Source organism: Thermomyces lanuginosus, assembly GCF_041956635.1.
Source record: "Thermomyces lanuginosus strain ATCC 200065 unplaced genomic scaffold VTN49scaffold_36, whole genome shotgun sequence".
Classification (NCBI taxonomy): Eukaryota; Fungi; Ascomycota; class Eurotiomycetes; order Eurotiales; family Trichocomaceae; genus Thermomyces; species Thermomyces lanuginosus.
In genome coordinates, this window is record NW_027192370.1 from 121,878 (window position 1) to 136,337 (window position 14,460).

The 14,460-nt window shown below is 50.4% G+C and overlaps 5 protein-coding genes and 1 non-coding gene across 6 annotated transcripts; 3 read left to right on the top strand and 3 right to left on the bottom strand.

The window, feature by feature from the left end:
- Positions 1-953: 953 nt before the first annotated feature.
- On the bottom strand, positions 954-1,838 carry VTN49DRAFT_5829 (uncharacterized protein; the record flags this gene model as incomplete). The annotated part of the gene is made up of 1 exon (XM_069413929.1): positions 954-1,838. One exon carries the CDS (start codon positions 1,836-1,838, stop codon positions 954-956), a length of 885 nt encoding a protein of 294 aa, XP_069266053.1.
- Positions 1,839-4,659: 2,821 nt separating this feature from the next.
- On the bottom strand, positions 4,660-7,425 carry VTN49DRAFT_5830 (uncharacterized protein; the record flags this gene model as incomplete). Its single annotated transcript, XM_069413931.1, has 5 exons — positions 4,660-4,939; positions 5,000-7,011; positions 7,065-7,118; positions 7,169-7,285; positions 7,336-7,425. 5 exons carry the CDS (start codon positions 7,423-7,425, stop codon positions 4,660-4,662), a joined length of 2,553 nt encoding a protein of 850 aa, XP_069266054.1.
- A 228-nt stretch (positions 7,426-7,653) lies between these two features.
- Positions 7,654-8,815, top strand: VTN49DRAFT_5831 (uncharacterized protein; the record flags this gene model as incomplete). Its single annotated transcript, XM_069413932.1, has 8 exons — positions 7,654-7,668; positions 7,725-7,837; positions 7,894-7,904; positions 7,958-8,283; positions 8,347-8,395; positions 8,450-8,459; positions 8,506-8,546; positions 8,601-8,815. The coding sequence occupies 8 exons, from the start codon at positions 7,654-7,656 to the stop codon at positions 8,813-8,815; spliced, it is 780 nt and encodes a 259-aa protein (XP_069266055.1).
- A 194-nt stretch (positions 8,816-9,009) lies between these two features.
- Positions 9,010-9,971, bottom strand: VTN49DRAFT_5832 (uncharacterized protein; the record flags this gene model as incomplete). Its single annotated transcript, XM_069413933.1, has 4 exons — positions 9,010-9,410; positions 9,488-9,794; positions 9,861-9,867; positions 9,925-9,971. The coding sequence occupies 4 exons, from the start codon at positions 9,969-9,971 to the stop codon at positions 9,010-9,012; spliced, it is 762 nt and encodes a 253-aa protein (XP_069266056.1).
- A 145-nt stretch (positions 9,972-10,116) lies between these two features.
- On the top strand, positions 10,117-10,187 carry VTN49DRAFT_t83. The gene has a single exon. It is a non-coding gene; the product is annotated as a tRNA-Gly (tRNA).
- Positions 10,188-10,610: 423 nt separating this feature from the next.
- VTN49DRAFT_5833 (uncharacterized protein) lies at positions 10,611-14,438 on the top strand (the record flags this gene model as incomplete). Its single annotated transcript, XM_069413934.1, has 5 exons — positions 10,611-10,784; positions 10,841-13,334; positions 13,384-13,669; positions 13,725-14,247; positions 14,310-14,438. 5 exons carry the CDS (start codon positions 10,611-10,613, stop codon positions 14,436-14,438), a joined length of 3,606 nt encoding a protein of 1,201 aa, XP_069266057.1.
- Positions 14,439-14,460: the final 22 nt, after the last annotated feature.

Consider the following 14,460-nt stretch of genomic DNA (forward strand, 5'->3'; position numbering starts at 1 on the left):
CGCTCTGATATGCCATGTACGAGCGATCCAAACTTTTAAGATAAGCCTTCTGCGCACGGGAATCCATCATCTCAGAAAGAGGCTGCAGATCCTGTAGCAACCTAGGGCACCAGCAAACATGGGCTAGCTGAGCACCAATGGTAGTAGGTATCCACAGCAACTCCGATGTAACTGGAGGTAGAATAAATGTGAGAAACACGCAAGTAGCAAGAATCGGGGAAGTAAACGCAATTCCTATAATCCGAACGTTGGATATGTCCTTCGGTGGAAAGCCTGGGACTTCCTCTGTTGACGTCAGGATACCGACACAGATAAGAACTGTTTCAAGAAGTAGAGACTCGAAAGTCACGAAGGAAGCAAGTACTGCCTGTCGAGAAAGGCCCGAACAGTTACAGCTCCTGGGGGAAACGTGCTATAATCCCGCGCCAGAAGAGGCCAGGGTTTTTGGGGCCCCACAGAGAATGACCAAAAGAATACAGAATTCAGCATCCACCTCTCAAGAGTTTTCCAAAGGGCTTTAGACAATGCAGTGAAGACCAACACTGACTCCGGAGGCGAATTTCCCTTCGTGCGCCCGACTTTTCGTAAAGGTACGGTATCTAGGGTTTCGCCCCAAGCGCAGATACCAGCGATAAGGGCTGCGAACCAGCAGCCACTGAACAGAAAAAACATTGAGAGTCCCAGTTTGCTTCCCTTTTACTGTGATACTTTATTGGATTTTGCGAAGAATAATCGTTTCTGACCTCGTCCCGCTTCTTCGGTAAATCACAAGTTGTATTGCCACCGACCATCAAAATATCTCCAGCCGAGGTGAACTCTTCGATTTCGGTTGTCGTCCTGGTTGTTCGGTTCCGTGATTTCCTTAAGAGTCCTCAAGCATTCGGAGTCAACGCTGGCGCAAGCAGCAAGAGCAGCCGGGCCATGCATCGGTCCTGGCATGCCGCTTGACCTTTTCACCTTTTCAGGGTAAGCAGTAAAAGGTGTAAGGCAAACAGCACGGTAACCCCCAAGACTATTGTTTGTGCTCTTGTTCTGACGGGGTCAAGATACGCGACGTTACGGAACGTGCCTTCTGCACGGTCCTTCCACAGAAATGCGTGTGGAAAATTTGCGGGATCATCCCAGAAGATTCCAAGAAGAGGTCCCTCGACATATGTAATGTTGGTGCTCGATCCACGCTTTGTAAAAGGCTGAAACCGACCAGAAAATTTCTCTATATAACCAACCTGAAATCCTTGTGACTGGATTTGGAACATCTGAGTCTGCAGAACCGGAGTGATAAAGCCTATCAACACATATATCGAAGAGGAACAAAGGACATCCCAGTGGCAACGACGGAGAGCTTGGATGGGCGAGAATATTGGCGGCCAGCTTATGTATTCACTGAAGAGCGTCGGGCCCACTCTCGCGCCTCCTGGTCGGGACGTCTTGTAGATGGGTTCGATGCGTTTGACCTCACCGTCAATAATTTGCCAAAAGAGTGCATAGATGACAGCGAATATACTCGGAAAGTAGAGCCAGAGGAACTTGTATGACGGTGAGATCGAGCCCGCAGATTGAAATATGAGAAAGCCAGTTTTGCTCGACTTGAGGTTGTTGTGACACGGCACACTGCTGAGGTCGAGTGGGAGGATATGGTCCGTGGAACTGTGGTTGGCGGTATACCAGGCTTGCCATTGAGAGGGGAATTCGGCGCACTCAACGGGCTTATTGCTATGGAAGACGAGAAATTCAATGACCGCAATAGTTGCAGGTGCAAGAACGATGAGAGCAATCAGAAGATAAAGGCTGATCTGCCAGGGCTTCCAGTTTGCTGGTGGACGTTGTGTTCCTTGCATTGTTGCGCCGCCGCTTTTTGTGTAATATCACTCAACTCGGTAGCTGGTATATATATGACATCTTTTAAATCAAACTGGAAAACAGGTAATTGGAGAAGAATTTGCCTTTTCTGTGAGATTGGTTATTTCTGATGCGGTCAGCCTCGTTTCCATAGTCGTAAGGCTTTGTCCCAGCCAAGGATGGGCGTCATATCAGCACCATAGCCTAATAGTGTTTACCGACGGATCGGCCACCAACAGGCCCAATCGCTCAGCTGGGGCCCATCCGGTCGTGGAAACTGGTCACATCTCGGTAAGAGCGAAATGGGCCACAAGGGCTGTTTTGCTTGGACAACCCAGGAGCCCAAACCTTAAGCACACACGAAATTACCTCAAGCCAACAAACATTCCAAGCCTTCCAGGCTTCCAGCAAGCGACAGAGAGGTGGAAGAAACGGGAGCCCGCCCATCATACCATCCCGGTAGGAAAACCATTGTACGATGGGTGCCTGGCTATGCAAGAACAAGGGGCAACGAGACGATGGACGGAGAGAGAGCAAAGCTACCCGGTTGCGCAAGTCGACAAGCCTGCCAACGCAGCAGATCCAAATCAGATATCTGCACATTTCTGTGGCAAGGCTATCTTGTAGGTAATCTTCCGCACCATCCTCGCCACCGAGGTCAGAGTCGGAGAGTTCTACAGATGGATCTCGGAAACTCGTTTCCACGCGCACATCTACTCTATAGGTAAGAATAACGACCACTAAGCACACGCTACCGTAGGACCTTGCAGACCCACGGCATCCCATTGCCATTGTGTACATAAGTGGTTCGTGCGAATAATGAGTTTGCCAAACGTCAATACTGTACGATCCATTTACTTTCGACTCCATCAATTGGTCATCAACCCTAACTCTAAATCCAGGATTTGACTTCGCTGGTTCGCTCTAAAATCACGCAGAAGTGATAGGTAACGTTAGTACTTTGCGTAGATAAGTTCGAAATTAGTCTAGTTTGGCATTGGCGACATAACAGTCTAGTTCGGTAGAAAATGAAACAGTTTGTGGTCAAGAAAAGGCAAATATTAATCTATGATGACTTGAAAGCCTGATATCCTAGCTTTATTCTGGTGCTTATACTATCCTTACGGTTCCCGGGTGTCTTTCACCCGTGACACGTACCGGGATTTGAGCCTGCCCGATTCGGCATCATACGTGACCCCGAACGGAGGGAGCACATATATGTGTCCAATGCCCATGATTTCGAGCATTCCGCCGACGATATAGATGTACCCTGGTTCCACTCCTCGAGTTCCGAAGTCCGCTATAACAACATAGCCGCGCTGAATCGATTTATCTCTTTCGTTATGGCCGGTGCCGGTGTGGCTCTTCCATTTGCGTCAACTGAAGGTACGGTTCGGGTGTGTATCCAAGGCTGACATTTGTTGCTTGTTCGAACTTTTGGAAGAAAGAACCCGGTGTTTTGTCTTTGTACATCTTCACTTCCGGTGACAGATTCGCTTTCTGATTCCAATGGAAAAGTTCTGCACGACCTGGATACTCTGGACTGCGGATTCGAATCTGCAGCTCGAGTGACCAGTTTCCGTCCGCGTTTGGCTTTGTGCCGATATGCAGCCAGTCGACCTTGTCATGGCTATTATCGGCTGGATATGTTTCGAGGACTTCTCTAGGTAGGTCTTCTGCCTTGTCGACTACCCAGGCGATTCTTAGTATTCTGGTTGTTTCCCATTATGTCTTTGATCAGAACATATAGGTAAATGCATGGGTGTTTGATGGACCAAGTAGTATCTCAGGTGCTAATTCCTGCAATATCGCATGTCCTACACATCGGGGCTTCGATTCCCCTTTATATACCTCTGCAATAAGTATGACAGCAGTTAGTATGAGGGGCTTTCCGGAAATCTGTCATTCTGCGCGGTAGTGAGTGTCCACACGGGAGACTGCCTGGCCTGGGTGACTTTAAAATGTCAGTGGAACTTCCGGTAAATATATTATTTTATCTTTCGTTCGTGGCTATTGCGATAGGGATGGCCATATGATTGATGTCGAAAAGACTCGAGTGGTGTTGTGGTTGACACGGAGATTCTCAATGAACGCAAATACTAATACCTATTCCTTACGGGCGTCAGAATACATCATCGCGGATACTAGGCCACGGCTACTGATACGCTAATGGAACCTCCAGTACTGTTTCGAAAGAAGGTGACTAGAATTCAGGGAACACTACGTGTACAAGGACTTCAGGTATCTACTCGTCGTACTGACTTTACTTGCGGCGGACAACATCGATGGAATGCGATCTTCTACTGTGCCATGCAAGAGGGTTCAAGATCAACCGCTTGGCTCATGATTAACAACTGTTTATCTTGAGCGACGTCATCAGAGTCCCCAGTCGAAGTCAATCGGCCGGGTTAGGCTCTTTAATGTCCACACCTTCTTCATTTCTCAGAATGCTACCCGACTCTAGAATGGCAAATGGACATTCGGAAGGAGAAAAAAAAAAATAATTGAAGCTTTGGGTATTAATGCTGTCAACAGTATGTGACCGAACAAAGAGGAACTCTTGAACGTTGAATTTCGTTGTACTCAGAGATCGTCGTGACGTCTCTCTAATTCGGCGGTCTCGCGGATGCCTTTCCCCGATCAATTTTAAGATTGATATTCTCCAGATGACAGAGGAGTTAGACAAGAATGAACGGGTACATCTAGTAGAAAGACAAAGAAACGCGGCAGCGATGCTAGTAGTATTACATTGCGAAGAGTATCTCAATATTCCTTTCTGTGACTTTCACTGGATGACAAACGCCGTTCAACTACACCCGATCAGCCCGCCATGTCTTCACCGTCAAGATCGATCGCGTCAGGATTGACGTTGGCTGGCGGTGCAGCCTTTTTCTCCTCTGTTTGCTGGCTTGTTGTCCGTGTACCACCTTCCGGTCCGGTGCTGGCGGCAACGAAGCCTGCCGGGGCACGAGCTTGACGCTCCAAGGCGGCCATCGCGTCGGCACGTTCCGAGTCTTGTCCCTCTCCACCTCCTTCGGAGGCTGCCCGTTGTTGCTGGCTTCGGGCAATGGCCTGCGAGGCGATGAAGTGGACATCCGTGCTGGTAAACCTTGTTAGCATTTTTGTTCGCCACTCATGGCTTGGAGTCGTCAAAACTTACTTGTACTGAGCTTGCACACTGCGCTTGATTCGCAGCATCTCCTTGAAAGTATCTTCGTTGCCGTGCTGCACCTCAAAGGCCTCCCACTTTTGCCAGAACTCCGCGTTTGTGCGTGGGTCGCAAAACTGTGAAGCATGACCATAGATGGCCCGCGCCCGGTCGATTTCGCCTAGTCGTCGTTCCATCTCGGCGAACCGCAGGCACATGTCCTTGGCCTCGTTGTCTGGAAGTGTTGCGATTGCCCGTTCGTAGATGGGTCGTGTCGACGGCAATCCAAAGTTCGACGCGGACTTGGTAATGTAAAAGTTGAACATTTCAAAGCGGTCCTCATCCGCAACCGCCCGTGTTGCCCGTTCGTAGATCCTCATGGCATGTCGCGCCAGTCCGCGCTCCTCTTCAAGGTTCCCGTACATCAGATACAAGGTCTTGGCGAACTTAGGCGGACATCCATCCAAGGCTTGTTCGAACAAATCTCGTAACCGTTCGATGCTGATCTTTCGATCAACCGCCTTGGTAAGATACAAGTTCCACAACTCGAATGCAACCGGGTAGCTGAAAAGATCCAGACCCCGCTCGTAGACTTTGAAGGATTCTTCGTAATATTTGTGCTCCTCCAGGAGATTCGCATAGTTGACCACGGTCTGTGGGGTGGCAATTTTCAGCTCAAAGATTCGCTCATAAATCGCTCTGGTTTCTTCCAGAGTGCCCACACTTTCGACCAGGTCCACATAAAAGCTCCAGAGTTTCCAACTCTTATGAACTCGCTGCTGCGGAGTGAGACTTTCGTCAAAGTAATCCACGTTGGATCTCTTCGGCGCTTGCGTTGCCTTCGCCATGATCTCGACGGCCCTGTCAAAATTCTCGTTGCGGAGTTCCATTTCTGCCCATTCGCACCACGTCTCCGCCAGTTCGGAAACGGTCTTGAAGGGGACCTTGACAGCCTTGTCGAAAATCACTCTGGCCGTATCAAGGTCGCCACCTTTCTCGTAGAATTTGGCGTAGTTTACCCAAAGTTCATGAAACTTTCCGTGCGCTTTCTTCGGGTTGATCGTAGCAATTGCCGCTGTGTATGTGTTGACAACTTCTGTCTTATTGTCCCCCCATAGCGCAACGCGTTTCTCCCATTCAATTACGTTGTTGGGATTCTGTCGCAATAGGACATCGTTCACCAGGAATGGCCGTCGATCCATGAGTTGCTCGAATCGCATCATGCGCAAGTCAAGCTCAAAGTCCGCGTCTTCGTCAACCTTTCCTTCCTTTGACCGCTTTGCGGCCTCATCCATAAGACTGCTGATGACAGACTCTTCGAATTCAACGTATGAATCGAAGATGAGAGTAAAGTCACGCACCGTCATCACGGTCGTGATTCCTTCTTCGAAAACATCTCTCGCCTTCTCGAAATTCCCCCTGGCGATCCAGTATGTAGCCAGACCGGCCCAGAGTCGGCCCCTTTGGTCGGAGAATCGGTTGATGCCGCTGCGGATAATGGCGTCGACATCGATACCACTATGTGGGCTGGCATCGATCTGCTTGGCTTTCGACACGAGCAAGTCCACCATCTCTGTCCACAGCTGAAAGTGGCTCTTGACGTGCTTGGATTGAAATTTAGGATCGTTCAGAATGTCAATATACTTCTTGACTGCCTCCGTGTAGTAACCAAGATCAACGAGCAATTCGATGTAGTCTTCGGCATTTTCTGGGTGGATCTGCATGTACCGGTCCCAGATTTGCACCGCAGTTGCACCAGATGCAGATCGCGCAAACTGTTTGTAGAGCTTCCAAATGCGATTGTGTTGTGTTATCGGCAAGGCTCGGAGTGCTCTGTCGAACGTTCGCCGAGTTTGCGTTACGAGTGGCTGCTGCAGGAGAAACGAGAGGTACATTTCCCAAATCTTGGGCATCTTGTTGAGAAGAATGAGCGCCCTTTCGAAGAGTCCATTGACTTTCTGGTATTCAGCACGATGTTTGGCAGGATTCAGACCTCGCAAGTGGTTGATGCGAAATTCGAGGTACTACATTGACAATGAGCAAGAGGGGCCGATGGAGGGTGGGCTTGTGGGCTTACCATCTTCCACAACTTGTAGGACCTCGGAAGCTGCCTACATGCGCGTTCCATTACCTAATGCCATGATTAGCAGCGCCCAACTCACGGACAGGGAAAGTCCGTACGAAAGCTTGCTCGTAGAGGGACCCATGTTCTTGCTTGTGTTCGATGTATGCCAGCCAGGGCTTAATGCTGTACGGGTCCCTCAGGATATCCTGCTCGTAGACCACGTCCCCTTCTGTCTATGCCTCAATTAGCTGGCACCCGGCCCGAAAACACGCAGGTAGCTTACGATCAAGAAGAGGTCGGGTCCGGACGACGATCCCCGCTCCATTTGTGCGGGTTGCCGCTGCAATCTATGTGGAAGTAGGGTCCCTGGCATTTCGCACAGTCGTGAAGAAGCTCTTCACGCGTAGGAAACGCCGGGCGACGGAGTAGCGCGGGACGGAGAGGATTCTCAAGGACATCGCAAGACAGCATCAAAGTCACGCTTCAAGGCGGGCACTGAGTCACGTGATAACCGCCCAGGTCCCATAACAGTGGCCCGCATCGGCCCAAGCTCTCGTGATGCAATCCACCCTGGTTCAAGTGCTGGACTGGAACCGCAATCATGTCAGCCGGAGCAGTAAGTTCGAGGCTCTGTAATGGCTCGAGAACGTTTTACTAACTGGGTTGAATCAGGGCCGGGAAGCTGTCTTCCCAACCCGCCAATCACTCGGGTTGATGAAGAGCAAGCTCAAGGGCGCGGAGACAGGTCATAGTCTGCTGAAAAGGAAGAGTGAAGCTTTGACAAAGTATGGCGTATTCTCCGCAGGCTCGTGATTGCTGCTAACACACGCGTACTTGATAGGCGATTTCGCGGTAAGATCCTCCTGGCGTCGGGAGCTTCACCCAACTCATTGACCGTCGATCAGAGATCACCAGGCGAATCGATGAAGCGAAACGAAAGATGGGACGTGTAATGCAGGTCGCCGCTTTCTCGCTGGCCGAGGTGACATATGCCGTCGGCGGTGACATCGGGTTCCAGATCCAAGAATCAGTGAAACAGGCTCGGTTCCGTGTCCACACGAGGCAGGAGAACGTGTCTGGTGTTTTCCTACCTCAGTTCGAGAGTGTAATCTCAGAGGGCTCTAATGAATTCGGCTTGACTGGTCTGGGAAAGGGAGGGCAACAGGTTCAACGATCGCGCGAGACCTACACGCGAGCGGTTGAGACGCTTGTAGAGCTCGCCAGTTTACAGGTGAGCTTCTTCGAGACCAGTCAGCTTCTTATTTTTTTCAAAAAAATTAACAACAGCGCGCAGACGGCGTTTGTCATCTTGGATGAAGTTATCAAAGTTGTTAACCGACGAGGTATGACTCGCAATGTTTGATTTTTTTTGAACACAGGGCTGACTTTGATAACAGTGAACGCAATGTAAGACTATTGTTGTATCTCTGTTGGAGAGTGCTAACTGGCCCAGCGAACATGTCATTATTCCTCGTACCGAGAACACAATTAAATGTATGTTCACCATCAGAGGATCTACGGCAGGATGCTAACAGTGATATTGAATAGACATCAACTCTGAACTCGATGAGCTTGACCGAGAGGAGTTTTACCGTCTGAAGAAAGTCTCAAACAAGAAACAGAGGGATAATGAAGCTCAGGATGCGGAAATCCGTGCAAAACGAGAGCAAGAAGCAAAATCAAACGGCGACGCAGCAGCAGGCGCTACTGCTCAGTCAACACCAGATATCTTGGGACAGGAAGACGAAGATGTCATTTTCTAAGGCTCCCAATTGATCCCTGCGGTGCCCATCTGTATCGAGTCACGTAATGGTCCTTGTATCCATTCAAGCGGTTCATGACACAGCTACATTCCGACCTGGTATATTGTCCAAACCAGATGATGTAAAATACAAAAAGCCCCGTAGATTCCCCGAAACGCCACACCGAAGGACTAAGCAGTTGTCCCTGAATGCATCTACTGTCTCTGATATGTGACCCTGATCGGGACCCCGGCATCTCCCATTGGCATTCCCGACGTTGCTTCTTTGGCACTGATGGCACCGGATTCGTTCTCGTACTCCACGAACGCAATTCCCTTCCGTCCAGGAACCAAGCGCACTTCTCGGAACCCTTCGAAACGGCCGAAGACGGACGTGAGCGTCTCCGCATCGATGTTGTCGGGCAAATCTCGGATGAAAAGGATCTTGTTCGGAGGGAGATACTCGTCTGGGATGACAGTCGCCGCGGCCGCACTGGAGGGTTTGAGGCCAGCCCCGCGCGCAGCTTTCGCTGGTCGGCCGCTGTCAGCCTGCTGAGCTCCAGCTGGTCGTTTGAGTTTCTTCTGTGCCTCGAGGGCTTCTTGTGCTTGTCTTCTCTCTGTAGTATCAATGAACTCGCATCAGTACCAGATTCGTACGACCTGTCTGCTTCAAATGCGACTGGATTAAACGAACCTTTCTCTGCTAACCGTCGTCGCTTATGCGCTTCTAATTCTTCTGGACCGTCTTGGTGTAGAACGGCTGCGTCGCTTCGGGTTTTTGCATAGTCCAAGACCATCGGCTTGCCCACCAAGTTGAATCCGTTGACCTCCTCGATTGCGCGCGATGCGGACTCGACATTGTCGAAGACAACGAACGCCTGGCCTTTCGCTCGCAGGTTTCGCTTCGCGACGATGTCTAGAATTTTGCCGTAATCCGAAAAAAGCTCATTTAGAGCGGCTTTAATCTCATCAATTTTGAGCCTTTCCTCTAAATTCCGGACCTATGGGAATCTGCTGGTTAGCTCTGCATTGCGGCATGTGCAGCAGGTACAGTTGATAAGACCGACATAAACCCTGCAGAAAACCAGTCAAGTCAGCGATTGAAGAGCCAGGTCAGATGGTAATACTCACGTGCAGTTCGGAGGAATGCCCGAGGGCGATGGCCGTACAGTCGCCATCTTGGGCGTGGTTATGCGTCGTACCTTGCTCTGGTAAAGGTGCTAGTTGCCCGATGCTGAACTGCTTGTTGATAGTCATGGGTTTGTTTGAGCTTCTGAATATATGACTTTATATATTCAAAACTGAACACCTTTTCCCAACAATGCATCGTTGGTCTAGTGGTAGAATTCATCGTTGCCATCGATGAGGCCCGCGTTCGATTCGCGGACGATGCATTTCATTTCTCTTTTTTTTTTTTTTACCATTTTGCCCCGCCCTCTTCCGTCGTCGGTACAGATGATCACCAAATTGTTTTTGTCTGTAATCCAGCATTTCAGGCAATAAGTAGACTCAGTTCGGAATCAGGGGACTTAACTCATTGAAGCCAGTTCGTTGCGCGATTCTTGCGGCAAGAGCAAGGGCCAACCACGCACACATAATACCTACTCAAGCAGCCCGACGTCGAAATTGACCATTATTCAAGCGTCTTTGTTTACGTACGGCCATTATTTCCAAGCTATTTGCTTAAATCCTAGATCGATTGTGGTCGATTCCCTGCAAAGACGGGTCGGATTACGGGTTGAAGTCACCCAACCACTGAAGTTTTCACATCTGACATTGAAACACTCCTTGCGGTCAATTGGAGTCATACTGCGGTGATGGATGCCCCAGAAGACGGAGATATTAAACTTCAGCGTGTCTCGGATGACCTGCTGAGGGAGTTCGCAGAGAAATTGACGCCACTTCTCTGGAAACACACTTCAAGAGAACTGTCCACGCGCACTGTGCATCGATGGGCTCAGGTGCGCAAGTATGAACGATTGATAGAGCTGGTAAGAGTGTTTGCCATTAGTTGTTTATATCTTCGGTCTGACTATGTCATCAACAGTTGGAGTCCTTCCAAGAATGGCCACAGCTTCTGGACAAACATCTCCAGAGTTTCCTGCCTCCATTGGTGGACGCTTTTCTGGCCTATGTAGTCAATCACCGCCACCTGTATGGCTCTGATAATGGCCGTGCGCCTACGCGGACTCGTCTTGAGCCTCTTCCGCGAGCCATCTCCAAGATCCTGTACACCATGTGCAAGGTTCGCGGGGTCAAGGTGATCAGCCGTTTCCTGAACAACGAACCCAAGTACCTGGAGCTCATGCTGCGGGTGTTCATCGAGTGGGACTCCATCCGGCCGAGTGAGACGCTGTCACGATCCGGTATTAAAGTGCAGCCGTTGGACTGGCAGGAACGCTATATCATGCTCCTATGGCTGTCACACCTACTACTAGCGCCTTTTGACCTTGCAACGCTTTCGTCCGAGAGCATTCCGATTCCCTACGACAATCTGGACGAGATCAAGGGACTGCCACACAACATTCCAAAGTTCGCCAAGGCTGTAGTGTCCATTTGCCTTCGCCACGTTGTGAGCCCGGCGAAGGAGAGAGAGGCTGCCACGACCCTTCTGGCGCGACTGGCATTACGCCCGGATATGCAGCGGCTGGGGCTTCTCAATACACTCATTGACTGGGCAGTTTCTATTATTGAACCATCAGATTCTGGACAACAGCCCGCTCCTGCGTACACCTATATCGGAGTGTTGTCGTTCATCGCGAGATTGGCTACGTCTGGTCAAGGAACGGACCTCGCACCGGTTCTCCTGCGGCTCTACAACCAAACTTCACGAATTGCTCTGGAGCCAAACCCTCTTTTCGAACACATTCGGTCATCTGCGTCAGCACGAAAGATCATCATCAAAATCCTCCGTACCTTGACCACGGCCGCCATGAGCCTGGCGGAGAAAGGTGACCCGAATGTCCCGGAAGAACGGGTCTCGTCTATTTTGGAAGAGTCAATAGACTATTTCCTTGTTGCACTCTCTGACAAGGACACGCCTGTGCGCATGGCAGCTAGCAAGGCCCTTGCTGTTGTCACGCTAAAACTTGACGTTGACATGGCAGCAGAGGTCGTAGAAGCTGTGATTGGATCATTAGATGAAAACATTCTGTATGAAAAGAGTGATGGGACCCTAGTACCCGCGAGCGAGGCCCAGGGTCAGCGGCTTAAACCCAATTTAAGCGCCGTTGATGCGCAACGATGGCATGGCTTGATCCTCACCCTATCTCATCTACTCTTCCGTCGCGCTCCTCCGCCTCGTCAGCTGCCTATGATCCTTCGGAGTTTAGTCTCGGCGTTGAATTTCGAGCAGCGGTCTCCAACAGGAAGTCCAATTGGTACGAATGTTCGAGACGCAGCTTGTTTTGGGATTTGGTCACTGGCACGGAAATATACTACGCAGGAGCTTGAGGCAGTTGATACAAGTTCGATGGTGGTGCCTACGGAGCAAGTATCTGGAAGCGTACTACAAATGTTGGCAGTGGAACTTGTTTGCTCTGCTTGCGTTGACCCGTCAGGAAACATCCGTCGGGGAGCGTCTGCTGCGTTGCAAGAACTGATCGGCCGACATCCAAATACTATTGTCGAAGGAATCCGGTTGGTGCAAGTGGTTGACTATACCGCTGTGGCACGGCGATCCAAGGCAATGACCGCAGTCGCATCGGCCGCGGCCTCTTTGGACGAATTGTACTGGAATCCTTTGGTAAATTCGCTGCTGTTTTGGAAAGGAATTGGATCATTTGATGCCGACTCAAGGAGGTCGGCGGCTACAGCTCTTGCAACACTGAGCAAGAACGGCACCTATCGTACTATCGGTGTGGTTCTAGAACGTCTCCGCTCTCGGCTTGCAGAGATCCCGCGCAATGACCTCGAAACACGACATGGTTGTCTTCTGGCGATCGCAGAAACAGTGTCGTTTTACATCGCACATCGAGACAGCCCCGATGAAAACAATGCCGAGAGGGATGCCGTATTTGATGTGGTAGTGAAACTGTGGGAAATCTTCACATCTTCAGAGGGACCGTCGTATGAGGAGCTTACAATGTGGACCTCGCGGTCAGAGTTTATTGCAGAGGCAAGCTCCCGGCTGATCGCTTCACTGTCTCGAGCTATTCGCGCTATTGGTAATGGCAAGGAAGTACCTAGAGAGCTGGTCAACAAAAGTGTTGATGTCCTCGTCTTGTGTGTCCAACGCCGGGAGGAAACTACAATTGACGCCATGTCTGAAGCAGCCCATAATCTCTTCAATATCCTGCCTGCCGATAAGCAGGAGGAAATTATAAGCTCATGGGTCGAAAAGGTCCACGCCACCTTTAGGTCTTCGACAGGGCGCGGGCCGATCGCTGCGCTGGGCGCGGTGTTTGACACAGTTCCTACGAACAGCCGTCTACGACAATTGATCATAAACGAGCTGGTCAAATGTACCGACGAGGAAGATGACATTGACAGAAGAGTGGCGGCCGTGAAATGTCTCGCGGTGAACGTTTTTCCCCGGACGGGTACGTGAGGCAAATCCACGTTTCAAAGGTTGAGATTAACAAAATGCAGAAATAACAGATGGTTTTATCGAGCATTTTGTCCGGTTCCTGAACGATTATACAACCGACCGTCGAGGCGATATTGGGTCACTCATCCGGATGGAGGCTATGGCTGCAGTTTCGACCGCCCTCGAAAAGTCGCGCATTCCAGAGGCACCTCTACCGGAATATCTTCAGAAGTTAATGAGATGTATTTGCCGGCTAGCCGCAGAGAAACTAGACAAGGTGCGATTCAACGCGTGGCTCTGTCTGCAGGACTACTGGAAGCGGATGCCTACAATGCCGCGATTAGAGAGGTGCGAGCGATGTCACGCCAACAGTTGGACTTTTATACTGACGGTAACACCATAGGAACTTTGACCACTTCACCGAGGTCTCTGGAGTAGAATACTTCGTTCAACTTCTCGAGCTACTGAAAGATGAAGGTTTGCGGCGATCGCTTGTCCAAGGACTCGTGACCTCCGCAAGTGCGGGAACGGAGGGATTGATCCGAGCATCGCGAATGGCTATTGTCGAAGTCCTCGAAGGGCGTCAAGCAGAGCAGCGAAAGGAGTGGACGTTACAGTTTCTGGACGACCTGAACTGGGTTCTAGACACCAACCTCGCAGACGATCGCTATGCTATTCCTGCGATGGACGTTGCCTGTTTCTTGCTGGACAGCTGTGTGAACCCAGAACTGACTTCCAGCGAGCGTGGCGAGAAAGTCCTGCGGAAGCTTTATGTTCTGGTACAGAAAGCGCACTTCAAGTCGACCAATATCCAGCGCCTCGAGACAGCCATCAAGGTCTACGCAGCCCTATCACGCAGCAGTGTTTCCGTACGGCCGGACGTACTGAAGAAAATAGCGAGCATGCTACTACATCCATATCCAAAGGTAATCATCCATTCGGTTCAAGTTTTCGATTTGTATCAAGAAGGATAACTTACACGACACAGATCCGAACGACAGCTGCGGACTCACTCTATGTTGAGACGCAACTGGACTCAGTCAGGGAAGAGGACTGGACCAAACCGACAAAGAAATTGAAGCCGCAGGTCGACAAGATCCGGGAGGCGATCGTTTAGCAGTCCTGGTTTTCCTCTCTTC